Below are 16,627 nucleotides of genomic sequence, written 5' to 3' on the forward strand. Positions count from 1 at the left end.
TTTTTTTTTTTAAAGCAATCGGGGTTAAGTAACTTGCTCAAGGTTACACGGCCAGTTATTTCTGGATGTGGTGCTGAGTATCTGAGCCCAGATTTGATCCAGGTCATCCCGACACTGGAGCTGGTGCTCTTACTTGCTGAGCCACCTGGCCACCCCTAAGCAATTGGGGTTAAGTAACTTGCTCAAGGTTACATGGCCAGGTGTTTCTGGGTGGGTGCTAAGTGTCTGAGCCCGAGATTCGATCTCCAGGTCTTCTCAACACTGGAGCCGGTGCTCTTACTCGCTGTGCTACCTGGCCGCCCCTTAAAGGGCTTTGTTGGTAATATACAAGAAAGTTGATAATTACTGCAAAAATATCCAAAAAAATGTATTAGCAAAGAGGCTACAACTATTGTGAGATTGTATTTTTTTGTTTGTTTTTTTGGTCACATTTGATATTGGCATTTTGACTTTGCCTCTTTTTTTAAAAATTAGATTAGCTTATGGTTTATCAATTTTATTAGTTTTTTTCCTTGAGAAAAAAAAACCCAGCTCCTGGTTTTATTTATAAATTCATTACTATTTTGTTTATCTCTTCTTTGATTTCAAAATGTTTATTTTTATATTTTGCTTTTTGATTTGTTGCTTTTCTAATTATCTTAATTTATAACTAATTCATCGGTTCATTTTTTTCTCTCTCTTATGTTGATGAAAGTGTTTGTAGATATAGAATTTCCCCTAAGGACTACTTTGGCTGAAATACAAAAGTTTTAATGTATTGTCTCATTGTTGTTTTCTTTGAGAAAATCAGCTATTTTTGTATGATTTATATTTGATTCACCTGTTCTTTAGGATTAAATTATTTTGTCTCCATTTAAGTTTGAATCTTTTTTTTTCAAATGCTCTTTACTGAGTATAATTTTATTTTTTGCATTGTGGTCAGTGAAGGATATGTTTAATATTTTCCCTTTTTATACTGTTTATGGAGGTTTTTTGCCTCGGCACATGATCAATTTTGTAAAAGTGTCATGTGTACCTGAGACATATGTATATGTCCTTTTATTCTTATTCAGCAATCACCTGTGATCGATTCTCATTTTTAAACAATTCTCTGCAGTTCCTTAACATTTTTCTAATTTTAAAATTCCTTTTAGATTTGTTTAGGTCTGAAAGGGAGATGTTAAATTCCCTAACTACTATGGTTTTGCTGTTATTTCTCCTTAATTTTTAAAAAATTTCAAGTACTTAGATGCTATGCTATTTATTGCATTTACATTAAATATTTATATTATTTCGTTATTTATTATACTTTTTAGCATAATATAGTTAGGTCTTTTAACTATATCTTTATTGTTACCTTATTTAAAATCACGATTCTTATCCCTTGCTTTTAAAAAAAATCATCTAGTACATACATTCTGCTCTAGACTCTCAGTTTTAACTGTGTGAATCCTTATGTTTAAAATGTGTTTCTTGTAAAGAACATATTGTTGGGTTCTATTTTCTAATCCATTTGCTACCACCATCTATTTTGTGGACAAATCTATCCCATTTAGCACCATTATTATGATTGTAAATTGCACATTTTCCTTTATGATATATCATATATTCTTTATCTTATATCTTTTCTGCATTTGCTCCTGACCCCCCTCTTAGAAGAAGAAAAGGGAGAAAGAGAAATAATTTACTTGATATTGTGTGGGTGGGTGGGTGCTTGTGGGCGTGACAGTGTGTGTGTGTGTGTATGTGTGTGTACAACTTTCCTTTATCTGGTTCAGATAAGAATGAGGGTCATTAGATGCCTTCCCCTCTCATTTTACCCTCATTATTTGTATACTCTTCTACTGAACTCATTTTATATGCTTTTAAAAATCCTTTTCAGATATTTTCTGGAGTTTATATTGGCAGTGGGGCTTCTTTATGACCTTTCACATTGCTATCTTAACCAGAAGTCAATTGTTTTTTTTTTTCAGTCAAATACTGTCGTACTCAAAACCCCACATTTATATTTTATTACATGGGGCAATCAGATTGGAGTCATACATCCTTTTGGGGGCAGGCGGGATGTGGTTTTGATACTGGCCTCCTTGGAACCCTGGTCTAAAATGTCCAGTTTTATCTCTGGGAAGGCTCTTTAGAAACAGCTGGTATTTTTCTTTTTCTCTGGTCTCAGGCCCTTTCCCTGCCCCATGCAGAGGGACATTTTCCATTAACCCATCACTGATCTTGAAGGAACTTTTGACTTCAAAACATTAAATCCCTGGAGGAGGCCTTGGGCAGTCCTGGCAAGTTCAGTTGTGGTTTATGGGATGAGGCAAGAGGAAGAATGAGAAAAAAGAACAGATTGAGAGGACAAAGCAGAGTCTGGCTACTGAGGTCACTCGCTTAAGTAGTCTGCTTAGTTCTATCCAATGAGTGCTGTTTGAGGACTGAAGAAAAGGATACTGGAGTTGTAGACACCAACACCCTGTCTTCCATACTGGTGCCAAAGTCTCACAGGAGGAGCGATCACACATCATAGAATACCAGAGCTTAGAGAGGCCTAGAGATCATTCAGTATAAACCATGCCCCTCCACACTCCCCCAGTTCATTTAAAAAATATCAATTTTTAAAAAACTGGTCAGTTTCTTGAACTGATCAATTCATTAATTACCTTCCTATATACCACTCTATTAAACAAAGAAACAAAAATCACTTAAGCAAAACTGATAAAGCAACCATGTTTGATTGTATAAGCAATATTCTCCACCTCATTAAAGGATATGTGTTTTGTCTTCTTCTCTAGGACCAAGATTGTTCATTGTGATTAATCTGAGTCCAGTTACCTTTTTAGTTGCTTTCATTTATATTATTGAAGTCATTGTGTATATTGTTTTCTTCGTTCATTATCACTTCATACAAGTCTTCTCATGCCTCTCTGAATTCTTTATGTTCTTTATTTCTTATGGTACAATAATATTCCATTATATGCAGAGGCCACAATTTGTTCAAACCCTCTCATCTTACAGATAAGGAGGATAAATGACTTTCCCAAAGTCACACTGTTTTGTATATGGTACAACCACTGTTTTAACCCAGGCCTCCTTACTCTCATTCTAGCTAGCTTTCAATGACTTCATTGTGGGATTTGGAGCCTGGGAGTGTCTTGATGAAAGCAGTGCTTTTGAATATATTGATAATGTGTAAGGTGGAGTAGAGAAAGCAGAGAGAGACAGAGACAGAGAGACAGAGAAAGAGACAGAAAGAGAGACAGAGAGAGACAGACATACAGACAAAGACAGATGGACAGAGACAGGTGGACAGAGATACAGAGAGACAGAGACACAGAGAGAAAGAGGGGGAGGGAGACAGAAACAGAGAGAAAACAGGAGAGAAAGAGAGAGGGAGAGAGGCAGAGACAAAGAGGGAGAGAAAAAACAGAGAGAGGAAGAGAGAGAGAGAGAGAGCGACAGAAAATAGAAAGAGAGAGAGAGAGAGAGAGGAGCCTGAGAGATTAAGAAGTTATTTTATAGACTAGAGATAAAGTCATAGAATGATGTCAGTGGGGATCAATGAACAGGAGAGATGTTTTTAATGCCTCATTCCCTGCCTTCTTTTCCAGAGCCCAATGTCTTCCTGATCTTCACTCATGGGTTACAAGGTTGTCTGGAGGCCCAAGAAGGACAAATTAAGATCACACCAGTCTGCAATACCAGTCTACCAGCCCAGAAATGGAAGTGGGTCTCCCGCAACCGGCTATTCAACCTGGGCGCCATGCAGTGTCTGGGCCTGGGCACAGCCTGGCCTGGTGCCAATGCAACCACAGCCCCATCCCTGGGCACCTATGAGTGTGACCGAGAGGCCCTGAGCCTGCGCTGGTACTGCCAGACATTGGGGGACCAGCTGTCTTTGTATCTGGGGGGCCATACAGGGAACACCTCCAAGACTGTTCTCTCTGATCGTGGAGACCAGACAAGGGGCAACCAGTGGCGTATCTATGGAAGCGATGAGGATCTGTGCTCTGTACCTTACTATGGTGAGGGGACCAGGGAAGGACAGCACTTCTCAAAGACAGTGTGGGTAGAGGTGAGAGTAGGGCCCCAGGGCAGGAGCTGGCCAAAAGGGAGCCAAAGTGAAAAGCCCTTTGAGGGAGAAGTATTCCCTCTTGCGGCTATGGGTTCTAGGGAAAGAGTCCCTTCTGTCCCCCACCATTTCACTCTTCTAATAATAAAATATTCCCTAAGTAGCACTTTACAACTATTTCCCAAGCAATAATAGTTCACATTTATATAGGCTGGCAAAGCTTTTCCCATATGTTATCTCATCTGATCCACACAATAATCCTGTGTTGTTCAGTCATTTCAGTTGTGCCCAACTCTTTGTGACCCCATTTAGGGTTTTCTGGGCAAAGGAGTGGTTTGCCATTTCCTTCTCCAGCTTATTTTACATATGAGGAAACTGAGGCAAATAGGGTTAAGTGACTTGTCCAGGGTCACACAACTAGTAAGTGCCTGAGGTCAGATTTGAACTCAGGTCTTCCTGATTCCAGATCTGGTTCTCTATCCACTGCACTGCCACAGTAGGTACTTTTGCTAATTCTATCTCTCAGTTGAGGGAATCAAGGCTTAGAGATAGGTCATGCAGTTAGCTCAGGATCACACAGATAGTATCTTGAGTTGGGAACTAATCCCAATTACATCATTCCTCCTGCTATATTATGCTGCTTTTCCAAAATGTTTTTATATCCATCTCATTTGATTCTTTCCTATGAGGTTAAATAAAGTAAGTTTCATCTCCACTTTACAGATGAATAAATGGAGACCCAGGATTCTTAGGTAACACATTAAGTTAGCGGCAGAGCTGAATCTGGGTCTCCTGAGCACCAGAACTCTCCCCACTGGGCAATCCTCCTCACTCCTTTCTTGGAAGACCACCTGGGTTCTGAAATAGGCAAAGTTGGGGGAAGGGTGTGGCAAAAATGGGCTCCCCTGGGCAGCAACTGGAAAGGAATCACCTTTCAGCCATCTCTCATCTTGACCCCTCCTCATATCCACCCTGGTAGGAAGGGAGCCCCTATACACACTAGCTAAGTAGGAGCTGCTCTGGAACTAGAGGGAACTGAACTTGTGGAAGGTGAGAACTCTCTCTTTCTGAAGGTTCCTAGGCTAGATCCATGGAATGAGCTGGAAGGAGGGTGGGTTGGGGCTTAGGAACTCAGAGACCTCAGTTTTTCATAGCCACAATTAGGAAAGGCACAGGAGGCTAAATCTGGAAGCTCTTTAGTGAAAATAGGGTCAGATTCATTTTGTTCCTTCCCTGACTTTACTATGGCTCCAGGAATGTGGAAGGAGAGGAGAAAAGATGGGGAAAAGGAGATCTTTTTTCCCCCTTCCTCCCCACCCACTTCTTTCCCATCAACCTGTTGCTATCCAGATTTCCCACTTGTGATGTGATAGAGAGCTGGGGGCAATGGCTTGGTCACTACTTGACTGTAGTGTAGGGAGCATCGGAAATTATTTTGGTGCCCTAATAATGAGAGCTCTGGCCCCTTCCCCCTTCTCCCTGCCCCTACAGAGATCTACACAATACAAGGAAACTCTCATGGGAAGCCCTGCACCATCCCCTTCAAATACGACAATCAGTGGTTCCATGGGTGCACCAGCACTGGCAGAGAAGATGGGCACCTGTGGTGTGCCACCACCCAAGATTACGGCAAGGATGAGCGATGGGGCTTCTGCCCCATTAAGAGTGAGTGCTGTTTCTGCCACCCCACCCCCACCCCTATCCCCAGGGTAAGGCACCAGGAAGTGGGGAAGGGAAATGGGGGGTAGGAAAAAGACTGAGGGAAGGGATTGATAAACTTGTAGATGAGGGCTGGAAAGGTTAGAAGGAGTCTGGGAGTATGTTAGGGGCTGTGGTGGAGAAAAAAGGTTGAGGGTCCAGGAAACCAGTAATGGAGAAAGATTTGTGTGGTGGAATTTTAGGGGCCTGTATGAGATGTGACTCTATCTTGTCAGTTTCCATCCCCACCATCTATCTGAGCAGTGCCTCTTGACGTTGGAGATGGAATACAACAGGTATTCTGTTTTTTTGACCATGGAGAGGACCATGACATCAGGAAGATGATGCCATGGACTCACTCAAAGTGAGAACTCAGAAGACCTTAGCTTAAAAAGTCCAGGGTTTCCCACTGCATCCTGGGCCATCTCCATTAGTCCTGATCTGTACCTGACCAATGGACTCAGATGGTTCTTGAGGAGAAGGTGAGGCTGGTGACTGTATAGTCCTCCCTCATTTAAATCCAATTCACTTGTAAGCCATGGCATCATCTTCCTGATGTCTTGAGCCTCTGTTGAGAACAAAGGACAAACTACAAAGTCTATGGACCCTTTTCAGAGTAGTATTTTTAAATGTGTAAAGTAAAATACATCAGCCTAACGAAGGATATCAACTGTATTGAATGAAATGTGGTCATCAATATTTATCAACTTGGAAAAAAATGTTTAGAACTTCTGTAGTAGGACGTTGAGGGTTAGTACATAGAACGAGGGGTACTCATTACATGGTCACTTGTGGGGTCAGTCACTAGGCTGTGTCTGCTCAGAACTTCCTCCACGCCCTTCCTCCCTAATGCTATTCCAGGTAACGACTGTGAGACTTTTTGGGATAAGGACCAACTGACGAACAGCTGCTACCAGTTTAACTTCCAGTCTACACTGTCCTGGAGGGAGGCCTGGGCCAGCTGTGAGCAGCAGGGAGCTGACCTGCTGAGCATCACTGAGATCCACGAACAGACGTACATCAATGGTGAGCGAGGCTAGGAGGGGGAAGCCTGGTGTTTCCAATCTAGCATTGCGTATGGGGTCAACAGCAAACAGGGATATGCAGGATATTTGGTGGGCAAGAACTAAGGTGTAGTGAGGAGAAGTACATTTGAGTTCTTTAGAGGGTTCCAGACAAGGGTGCACTGGCAAATATTTAACCACCAGATGCCCAGGGGGGCACAAATATCTTCCATATACTTTTAAGTTTAATCTTCATTATTAACATTTTTCTCCATCACTTTCTGAAGTCTAGATAATCAAATAAACCATAAATTAGTCCTTGATTTGTAGTGTCTACATATTTCTGGGTTACAAATGCTCGTGCAGAAAATTTAATAATGGGTTCTCTCAATCCAGTAAGAGATGGCTACAGTACTCTTTCCTTTGTTTGTATATGTGTAGAAGGATAAAAGAACTCCTGGGCTGTTGAAGACAAATTGGTAGAGGAGAGAAGGGTGAGATTCTTAGAGGCAGGGCTACTGTCATTTATTAATTTTAGATATATATATTTAATTACACACCATGCATCAGTGGGCTGTGATTTTTTTTTCAAATCAAATGCTTTATTAACTTCTGGTTTACATCATTCATTTCCACCATATTTTGAGTTACAAATTTTCTCTCCATTTTTCCCCCACCACCCCAAAATAGTGATCCCACTGGATATCCCCTCCTCCAATCTGCTCTCTCCCATATCTTCTCCAATACCCCCTTCGACTTTCCAGTAGGACATGGTGGATCTCTATGCCCCAGTGCCTGTATATCTTATTTCAGTGGGCTGTGATTTCAATGGTGTGTTAATTCCCTCTACCAGTCACAGATCATAACCTGCCTATAATAAGCATAACAGGGAAACTGTACCTATGATTTCATTGGCATAGGGAAGTGGTTCTCATGGTGTTGTATGGGGATTGCTGGGGGTCCCCAAGATCCTTTTAGGGGGTCTTGGAGGCCAATATAATTTTTATAATAATATTTAGTTGTTCTAATTTCTAATACAGTAAAAATCAGTAGATATAACCCATATAAACAAAGGCTGTTTGTGGTCTTCAGTAAATTTAAGAGTATAAAGCAATCCTCAAATGTTTTTTAAAGAGACCAAAAGAACTTTAAAAACTGCTGTTATAGAGATTGGGGAAGTTAGGTGGTGCAGCTTGGAGTTAGGAAAACTCATCTCCCTGAGTTCAAATCTGGCCTCAGACACTTACTAGCTATGTGACCTTGGGCAAGTCACTTAACCCTGTTTGCCTCAGTTTCCTCATCTCTAAAATGAGCTGGAGAAGGAAATAGCAAATCACTCCAGCATCTTTGTCAAGAAAATTCCAAAAGGGGTCACCAAGGGTCGGACATGATTGAAAAACGACTCAACAACAAGAAGAAGTATAGGGAATTTCTCCCTTCTGGTGTAGGTCGGTACCTTCTCTTCAGCTTGTTTAGTTTTACAGGGTTGCCTAGAACACCGAGAGAGGTTAACTAGCCCAGTGTCCCACAGCCATGTCAGAGACAGGACTTGAACCCAGGTGTTTTCAGCTTTAAGGTCAACTGTCTCCATTGCTCTGTGCCTCTCTAATAATTATGGTAGCCAGCATTTATATAGCGTCCGCAGGTTTGCAAAGTGCTTGACCTATATTCTCATTTGATCAGTGAGGTAGGTATTATGGCTTAGCAGAGAAGTAGTAGGGAATTGTTTGAGGCTGAGATGTTGTGCTCAAAGTCCAGTAAATGTCAGAGGTGAGACTGGATCCCAGGCTTTCCTGATTCAAAGACCAGCATGCTGGCACACAGTCTGACCCACTTTCCTGACAATCCACAGAAAAAGAAACAATTAAATAAGCAGAACAAAATCAGAAAAATATAGCCTCACATTCTAAATTGTTTAGCAGTTTGCCAGAAGAAACGTGCCAATATATTGGCAAGCTTCAGCAATAATGAGACAGTGTAGGTAATAATAGCAACAATATGAGAGGCAGCCTGACATAGTGGATAGGGTTGGCTATGTGACCCTGGGTAAGTCACTTGACCTCTCAGTTCTCTGCAATAACCCTCTGAGTCCAAACTGAAGAACTAATGCAGAACGATGCCAGTTGGCATTGGTAGAAGAAGTTGCCCACATCAATGAAATCATAGACCTGGGCCAACCCACAATGACCAGAAATAATACTAATAATGTACGTGATGCTGGTGATGATAATGGTGGTAATGTGCTTGGGGTTCCTTCTGAATTTTTCTTCCACTTGTGAACTTGGAGGGTTTTTTTTTTATGTGAGAGGGGTATTTCCTTCCCAGGAGGATAAATCTTTTGTGTGTTTCTATATAGCCTTTGCATTTGGGACCTGTATGTAGTAGGAATTTTTGTTGACATTAATTCCTGTTTCTTTTACCCTGCCTACCCCTTTCTTCTCTCTTTCCACTTCCTTCTCCTTTCTTTGGCCTTGTGCCCAGGGCTGCTCACTGGCTATAGCTCTACCCTGTGGATTGGACTCAATGACCTGGACACCAATGGCGGTTGGCAGTGGTCTGACAACTCTCCACTCAAGTATCTTAACTGGGAAAGTGGTAAGGCTTCAGACTCCACATCCATCAGGCGTGTAGGGCCCCCCGAATGCCAGAGAAAGCACCGTCTCTTCCTTTCTTGTAAGGGGAGAGTCCTCTACTCTCTGTTCCATATAGGCAATAACCTAAGGGTATATAGGTATGGATGGGCAGCTAGGCAGTGTAGTGGATAGAGAGCTGGACCAGGAGTCAGGAAGAGCGAAATTCAAATCCAACCTCAAACCCTGTGTGTCCCTGGAACAAGTTATTTAATTTCTCTCATCTGTAAAATGGGAATATTGGTAACACCTACTACACCAGGGGTGTTGTGAAGATAAAATGAGGTAACATTTGTAAATTACTTTGCAAGCCTTAAGTCATTATATAAATATTAGTTATTATTGGGGCTGTCAGAGGAGAGGAGGTGAAACCCATGGTCCAGTCCTGTTGTCAGAGAAGAAGAAATCGGGCAGGAGGACACCTCTTCCTCTGACTTTTCCATCTTTTGCTCTCCCACTCCAAAGTCCTTCCACTGTGGTTTAAGTGAGGTCTCCTGAATCTCTGGTCAGAGCTTTACCTACTACGTAATTCTTCTCCTGACTCCTCTCCTGGTAGCTGATTAGCAGAGAGAATGGACTTTTACAGTCATCTCTGCTTGTTTCTTCTCTTTTTACTCACCTGCCCACCTGTGATGTTCTGGAGGAGGGAAATCCTGGTGGAGAGCTATAGCAAATGTTCTCCCTGCAGTACTAACTGAGACACTGACCCATTTCTTCTCCTGTTGTTCTAACTTAATTAACATGTGGGCCTTATTTGTCTTCAGGCTGTCCCATCAAGCCTTCTCTAATCTCCAAAAAGAAGTTCGGTATTCCAGCTTCCTGTCCAATTTGTCTTTTGTCCATGGTTTGACTCATAAGATCATAGATTTAGATCAGGAAAGGACCTAAGAGGTCATTGAGCCTGATTCCAGGTGAATTTTGAGAAGATGACAATTTAACAGTTTGTTTACGTTGTCTCTTAACATCATGGTATCATAGTGCTAGAGCTGGACAGGCCCTTAAAGATCATCTAACCCCAAACCCTCATTTTACAGAAAGGGAAACTGAGACCAGGAAAAGTGATTTGTCTGAGATCATATAGGCAGTGAGCATCAGAGGCAGGCTTGGATGGGCATCCTTTAAATTCAGAGCTTCCCAACAGGGGGCTCACTGCACCCTTAGACATGCTGATGCCTTTAGTCCCAACTTGGGGCCAGATCCAGGCAACCTATCACTAGACTGGAGGAGGAGTTGGCAGAGGGAGCAGAGGGGATTCTTTGGGGTTGGTTTAGGGGAAAAGAAGGAGCCCTGAGAGGGAACTGATTTCCAGGAGCTGTGCTCTCCAGAACTCATAAGCAGGTTGGTTTGGGGAGAACTATCACCCTCCCTTCTATTCTTTAACTTGGAGATACGGAGTCTGATGGTGATGGGGTTGGTGGAGAGGTGGGCGAGGAGGAGACTTAGTGATTGAGGTATGAGATCTTCCCTTCCTGAGTGATCTCTTTTTCTCTGTCTCCCTCCCCTTCCCCTTCCCCTCCCCTTCTCCTTCCCTTTCCCCTTCTCTTCCCTTCCCCCTTCTCTTCCCTTCTCTTCCCTTCCTTCTCTCCCCCTCCTTCTTTCCCTCTCTTCTCTGTCTCTGTCTCTTTGTGTCATTTTTTGCCTCACAGATCAGCCAGACAACCCCAGTGAGGAGAACTGTGGGGTGATCCGGACAGAGTCATCTGGTGGCTGGCAGAACCGGGACTGCAATATTGCTCTGCCCTATGTGTGTAAGAAAAAGCCCAATGCCACAGTGGAGACCTCCCTACAGCCTGGTGAGCATAGACTTAAGAGGAAGGAAAGGGGGGTGGCTAGGTGGCTCAGTGGATAGAGCAGTGGCCCTGGAGTCAGGAGGACCTATGTTCAAATCCTGCCTCAGACACTTGACACACTAGCTGTGTGACCTTGGACAAGTCACTTAACTTCAATTGCCTTGCCTTCCCCCCTCCAAAAAACAAAACAAAATAAAAAACCCCAAACCAAAAAAACCATGAAAACGACTGAACAACAATAGTAATGAATCCTTACTCCATCTGGGCACACAGCTCCCAGCCCTGCTGAATTTTGCCCCAGAGAAATAGTGTAGGTGATTCCTGTTTCATCACCCTCCCTTCACATTCAATCTTTCTTATCACCCTTTGCTATTCATTTAGCTTCTTGCTTCCATCTTTCAATCTAGGTGTCATGCTCCAGGCATCAGTGGAGACCTGCCTCCCACTGAGTCACTCATGTCTCTGAGCCCAGACCTTTGCTTGGAATAGAGCTAAATGCAACAAAAACCCCCCAAAACCAAAAAAACAAACAAACAAACAAAAAAAAAAAACCAGGGGGAAAGAATGACCTAGTCAGGAATGACTGTGTGTGTGTGTGTGTGTGTGTGTGTGTGTGTGTGTGTGTGTGTGTGTAGGAGCAGCCTGATTAAGGTGGAAAGATGACATCATAGCTGGCCAATCAGAACCCCAATATGACAATCCTGGATCCTGCAAAGTTATTCTGTCAATAGGATACACTCAAAGGCTTAGCCTGTACAATCTTGAGCTGCCTCTTTTCTATGCTTAAGGGAGTGGAGTGGACTGGGGAGAGCATGAAGCAGGGTAGTTGCTTCTGTTGCTAGCTGGGACTCCCCTGTTTTCTATCTTTCTCAAGCTCCCTGCATCACCATAACCTGACCAGCCCCATGTACTGCCTCCCTCCTCTCAGCACAAGCCTCATTCGAATTTATCTTCTTTATCTTCCCACCCTGCCCTGACAAAGACCACTTAAAATCAATTTTAAATTTCCCAGTTTCAATGGGCCTTAAAGTCAGGAGAAGGATTTCCATTTGTGTGTGTACATACCTGTGCACACATGTTAGAAAGTAGAAGATATTATATTGAGCAATCAGAGTGGGTTGAAATTAGAATCTAGAATTAAGCTTCCTGGAGAAGGTGGGCTTGGATGGGTGGGGGAGAGGGATACCTTAACATGGTCCGAAGTACTAAGTAAATTTTCTACTTTGACACTGGGCAAGTCAAATTAACCTCTGTTTGCCTCAGTTTCCCCATCTGTAAAATGGGGCTAATAATAATACCTTCCTCCCAAGGTTGTTGTGAGGATAAAATCAGGTAACATTTGAAAGGGCTTAATATAGTGTCCATGGTGCTTAACAGAAATACTTTCCCCCTTATTCTTCTCGGCTCTCCACTCTTCTCTTATTCCATTCATTCTTGACAATCTCACAGACTGCAATGAATTTAGTTATCATCTGAATCAACAAGAAGTATTTATTAAGCACTTCCTGTATGCCCGGCACCACAGGGGCCAAGTGCTGGGGACACAAAGAGAAGAGCAACATAGTCTCTGCCCTCAAGGAGATGACATTCTAATAGAAGAGGCCGGGATGGGAGAAGATGTGCACGTAGAGGCACATACAAGACACACAGGAAGCAGACGGAAGTTCTCCTTGGATGACACTGAGTCTTGTTGACTCTACTTATACACTGTCTCTTGTACCCGTCCCTTTCTTTGCACTCACACAACCATCATCCCAGGCCAGGCTCTCCTCATCACACCTTGCTTGTACTTACTGCAGTGACCTTTGGTCTTCCTTAAGTCCCTTCCTTACCCAATCCATCTTCTAGGTGGCTGCCAAAGTGAGAGCCCTGTAGCTCAAGTCTGCCGTTTTATGCCTTTACTCATTAAACTCCAGTGACTCCCAATTACTTTGGATCAGATAAAACTTTCTATTCAGCATTTGAAGGCCTTCACAATCTGGCTCCATCCTATCATTCCAGCCATATTAAACATTACTTCCCTTCATGCACACTATTGTCCAGATAACCAAAGGGGTCCATGACACACAAAAAGGCTAAGAACTTCTGTTCTATGTAGACTATATACTAACACATACAAGGTAAATTTTTGGGAGTGAGGAATAGGGCACTGTCATTGGGGATAAGTAAAGGCTGCATGTAGAAGATATTCTTTGAGCATAGTTTTGAAGGGATTTTAGGAGGGGTGAAGTACCTTCCAGGACTGGGGGCCAGTTAGTACAAAACTGTACTAACTGTACTCTGCTGCCTCTCATCTTTGGTTTTGAAGATTGATTCATTCATTTATCCAAAAAACATTTATGAAGCACCTTCTATGGGTCAGGAATTGTGTTAACTACTAGGGATACAAAGAGAGGAAAAAGATAGTCTTTGCCCTCAGGCATAATTATGGAGTTTTTTGTTTTCTTGATTAAGTGATGAGAAAATCTTGGCAATCCATCCTCAGGAGTGGGATGGGGAGGGTTAGTGTACATGTTTCCCTATCCTCTGTCCTCGCAGACTCCTGGACTGGTGTGAAGGTCGAATGTGAGCCGAGTTGGCGACCCTTCCAATCCCATTGCTACCGCTTGTTACAAGAGAAGCGGAGCTGGCATGAGTCCAAGAAGGCATGTCTGAGGGGGGGTGGGGATCTGCTCAGCATCCACAGTCTGGCAGAGCTTGAGTTCATCACCAAGCAGATAAAACAAGGTGAGTGGCCTACCCCCTCCCCCTCCCCCCACCAGCCAACTTACCTCAAATGTCCCAGAATTACTGAACACAACCTGCACCCTAATGCTTGCCCCTATACCCACCAGTGCACTTATCCTGAATATCCCAGGATTACTGAATACATCCTGATCCCTGCCCCTGCCTCCCTTACCCCCATCAGTTCACTTATCCTGAATTCCCCAAGATTACTATACACATTCCAGACCTTCTTCTAGCCTCCCTTCCCTTCTTTTGGCAAAGTGGGTCCTGGAGGGGAGTGAGAGACAGGAGATCTTGCAGAACAGGTATTTTTTTTTTTTTTTGCTTTTTGGAGGGGGGAGGGTAGGGCAGTTGGGGTTAAGTGACTTGCCCAAGGTCACATGGCTAGTTTTATTTTTGTGTCAAGTGTCTGAGGTGGGATCCGAACCCAAGTCCTCTTGACTCCAGGGCCAGTGCTCTACTCACTGTGCCACCTAACTGCCCTAAAATAGAATCTATCATCCTCACTTTTTTTTGGCCTTTTTTTGGAGGGCAATGGGGTTAAATGACTTACCCAAGGTCACACAGCTAGTTTTTGTGTTAAGTGTCTGAGGCGGGATTTGAACTCAGGACCTCCTGCTCCAGGGTTGGTGCTCTATTCACTGTGCCACCTAGCCACCCTGGAACAGGTATTCTTAACCTTGTATCCATGGGATATCTAATAGATTTGATGGGGTCTGCAAATTATTTTTAATTTTTAGTAACCATATTTCAATATAATTCATTTCCTTTATCATCCTATTTATTGTATTTTATGCATTTAAGAAAGGGTCTGTAGGCTTCGCCAGACTGCCACAGGGGCCCATGACATAAAAAAGGTTGCAGATTCCTGCTCTAGTGACCAGATCTTCATGTCATCTCCTGGCCCAACCCAGGAAGAACCATAGACTTGAAGAACCACACAATATTAGAGATGGATCTCCAACAAACTCTCTCATGTTATAGAAGAGGAGGACATAACTTGCCAAAGGTCACACAGGTAGTCAGTAGCACAGCTAAGACTAGCATCCAGTCTCCTGACTCTTAGACTAGGGCTCATCCTTCATTCCATTGACATTTACTTCAGCTCAGTTTCCACTGAGGTCCGTGAGGGTCCTATTTGACCTCTGCCTCTTCCAGGCTCTTTCAGGGTGATCAGCCTCTGAGAGGGCTAAGCACTCTCCTCACCCTCTTCATCCACCACCCATTCCTCCCCCACTGATCCTTCATTCCTTCCCTGTCTCACTTCTTCCTCTTGGGGCAGAGGTGGAAGAGTTGTGGATTGGTCTGAATGACCTGAAGCTGCAGATGAACTTTGAGTGGTCAGATGGGAGTCTGGTACAGTTCACCCACTGGCACCCCTTTGAACCCAACAACTTCCGAGACAGCCTAGAGGACTGCGTCACCATCTGGGGACCGGTGAGACTTCTCCCATCCCCTCCCACCAACATGTATTTCTCATAGAATTATGAACTGGGGCCACACCATAAGTGGTAGAGTCAGAATCAAACCCAGGTCTCTTGACCCTAGTTCTAGGTTCTTGTATAAGTAGTGAAAAGAATGCAGTGGGTTGTACTAATGCTGACCACTGGGGAATGGCCTTCAGATAAAGGAGGTGATAAAGGTGTACACACAGTACTCTTAAGCATAGTGGGATACACAGGCAAGTCAGTGGCAGTCAGGCCTAGAACCAGGGGTCTCTGGGGGTACGGGAGAGCCTGGGTTGGAGTTATAGGGAACAATGAGCCATCATTTGGGGGTTTTCTCTTACCTTGGAGGAAGTGTGGAGGACTGGGCTGAGTCGCTTGCTCTCTCCCACCATCTTCTAGGAGGGACGCTGGAATGATAGCCCCTGCAACCAATCATTGCCATCCATTTGCAAGAAGGCAGGCCAGGTTAGCTTGGGGACAGCAGAGGAAGATCATGGATGCCGCAAGGTGAGGATGATGCGGGAATAGCTTCTGGGAATGAACCTAAGTCAGGAAAAGTCTTTGAACAGGAGGGGGGGTCAGAGGGAAGGGGAAAGAAAATCTTGTAGCATTTCATTGGATTATGCCTACTTTCTGATCACCTCTAATACACAAGGGGTCATTATTACAAGGGTTAGAAGGGCAGAAGTGATATCCTCTGGGACTATGGGCTTCCTTTCATTTCTCTGTCTTCTTCTCAGTCAGCACCCACTCAGGTGCAAGTAACCATCTCCGGGGGACTGACGGGTGATACCCTAACTTCTGCAGAGACCCTCTCTTCCTTCCATACTGGGGGAAGGCAGAGGGAATGAAGAGGGGGATGGGTGGAAAGAATATACAACTGAGGGGGGCCAGTACCTTCTCATGGGGGACAAACATAAAGGCCTTGTCGATGCTATCTGAATTCAGGTCGATGAGATGGCCTTTTCAGCACTTCTGCCCATCCCCAGGCTCTGGTCTCCTAGGCTCCTCCTTCTGCCATCACCATGGGTGGGTCTGGCCAAGGGGGAGGAGTGAGGGAGGGTGGGATGTGGAGGGAGGGAGAGCCCAGCAGCCAAGGCTCTGGGGCCTCTTATAAAGAAAACTTTGTGGGGTTTTGGCCACAGGAGGCTCCATCTGCTGGAACTAGAGGCCGCATTCCTCCCCAGCTGGCTCCCCAGTGCCAGCTTGGCTGCTCACTGTTTTTCTTTGCACTGTGAGAGAGAGAGAGAGAGAGACAGAGAGAGAGAGAGACAGAGAGAGAGAGAGA

General features: G+C 43.9%; 1 protein-coding gene across 2 annotated transcripts in view; it reads left to right on the top strand.

The window, feature by feature from the left end:
* Positions 1-16,627, top strand: part of MRC2 (mannose receptor C-type 2) — a 102,380-nt gene that overhangs the window by 50,280 nt on the left and 35,473 nt on the right. For both annotated transcript variants that reach the window (XM_069076227.1, XM_069076226.1), the window contains exons 2-9: positions 3,582-3,995; positions 5,534-5,707; positions 6,602-6,766; positions 9,226-9,339; positions 11,021-11,167; positions 13,703-13,891; positions 15,174-15,328; positions 15,739-15,846. In XM_069076227.1, coding sequence (XP_068932328.1) covers positions 3,582-3,995; positions 5,534-5,707; positions 6,602-6,766; positions 9,226-9,339; positions 11,021-11,167; positions 13,703-13,891; positions 15,174-15,328; positions 15,739-15,846 — 1,466 coding nt within the window. The remainder of the gene's footprint in view (positions 1-3,581; positions 3,996-5,533; positions 5,708-6,601; positions 6,767-9,225; positions 9,340-11,020; positions 11,168-13,702; positions 13,892-15,173; positions 15,329-15,738; positions 15,847-16,627) is intronic.

Source organism: Petaurus breviceps, unplaced genomic scaffold (genome assembly GCF_028583685.1).
Source record: "Petaurus breviceps papuanus isolate PSGF00001 unplaced genomic scaffold, PetGlider_PUasm1.0 90925, whole genome shotgun sequence".
In the NCBI taxonomy this organism is placed as follows: domain Eukaryota; kingdom Metazoa; phylum Chordata; class Mammalia; order Diprotodontia; family Petauridae; genus Petaurus; species Petaurus breviceps.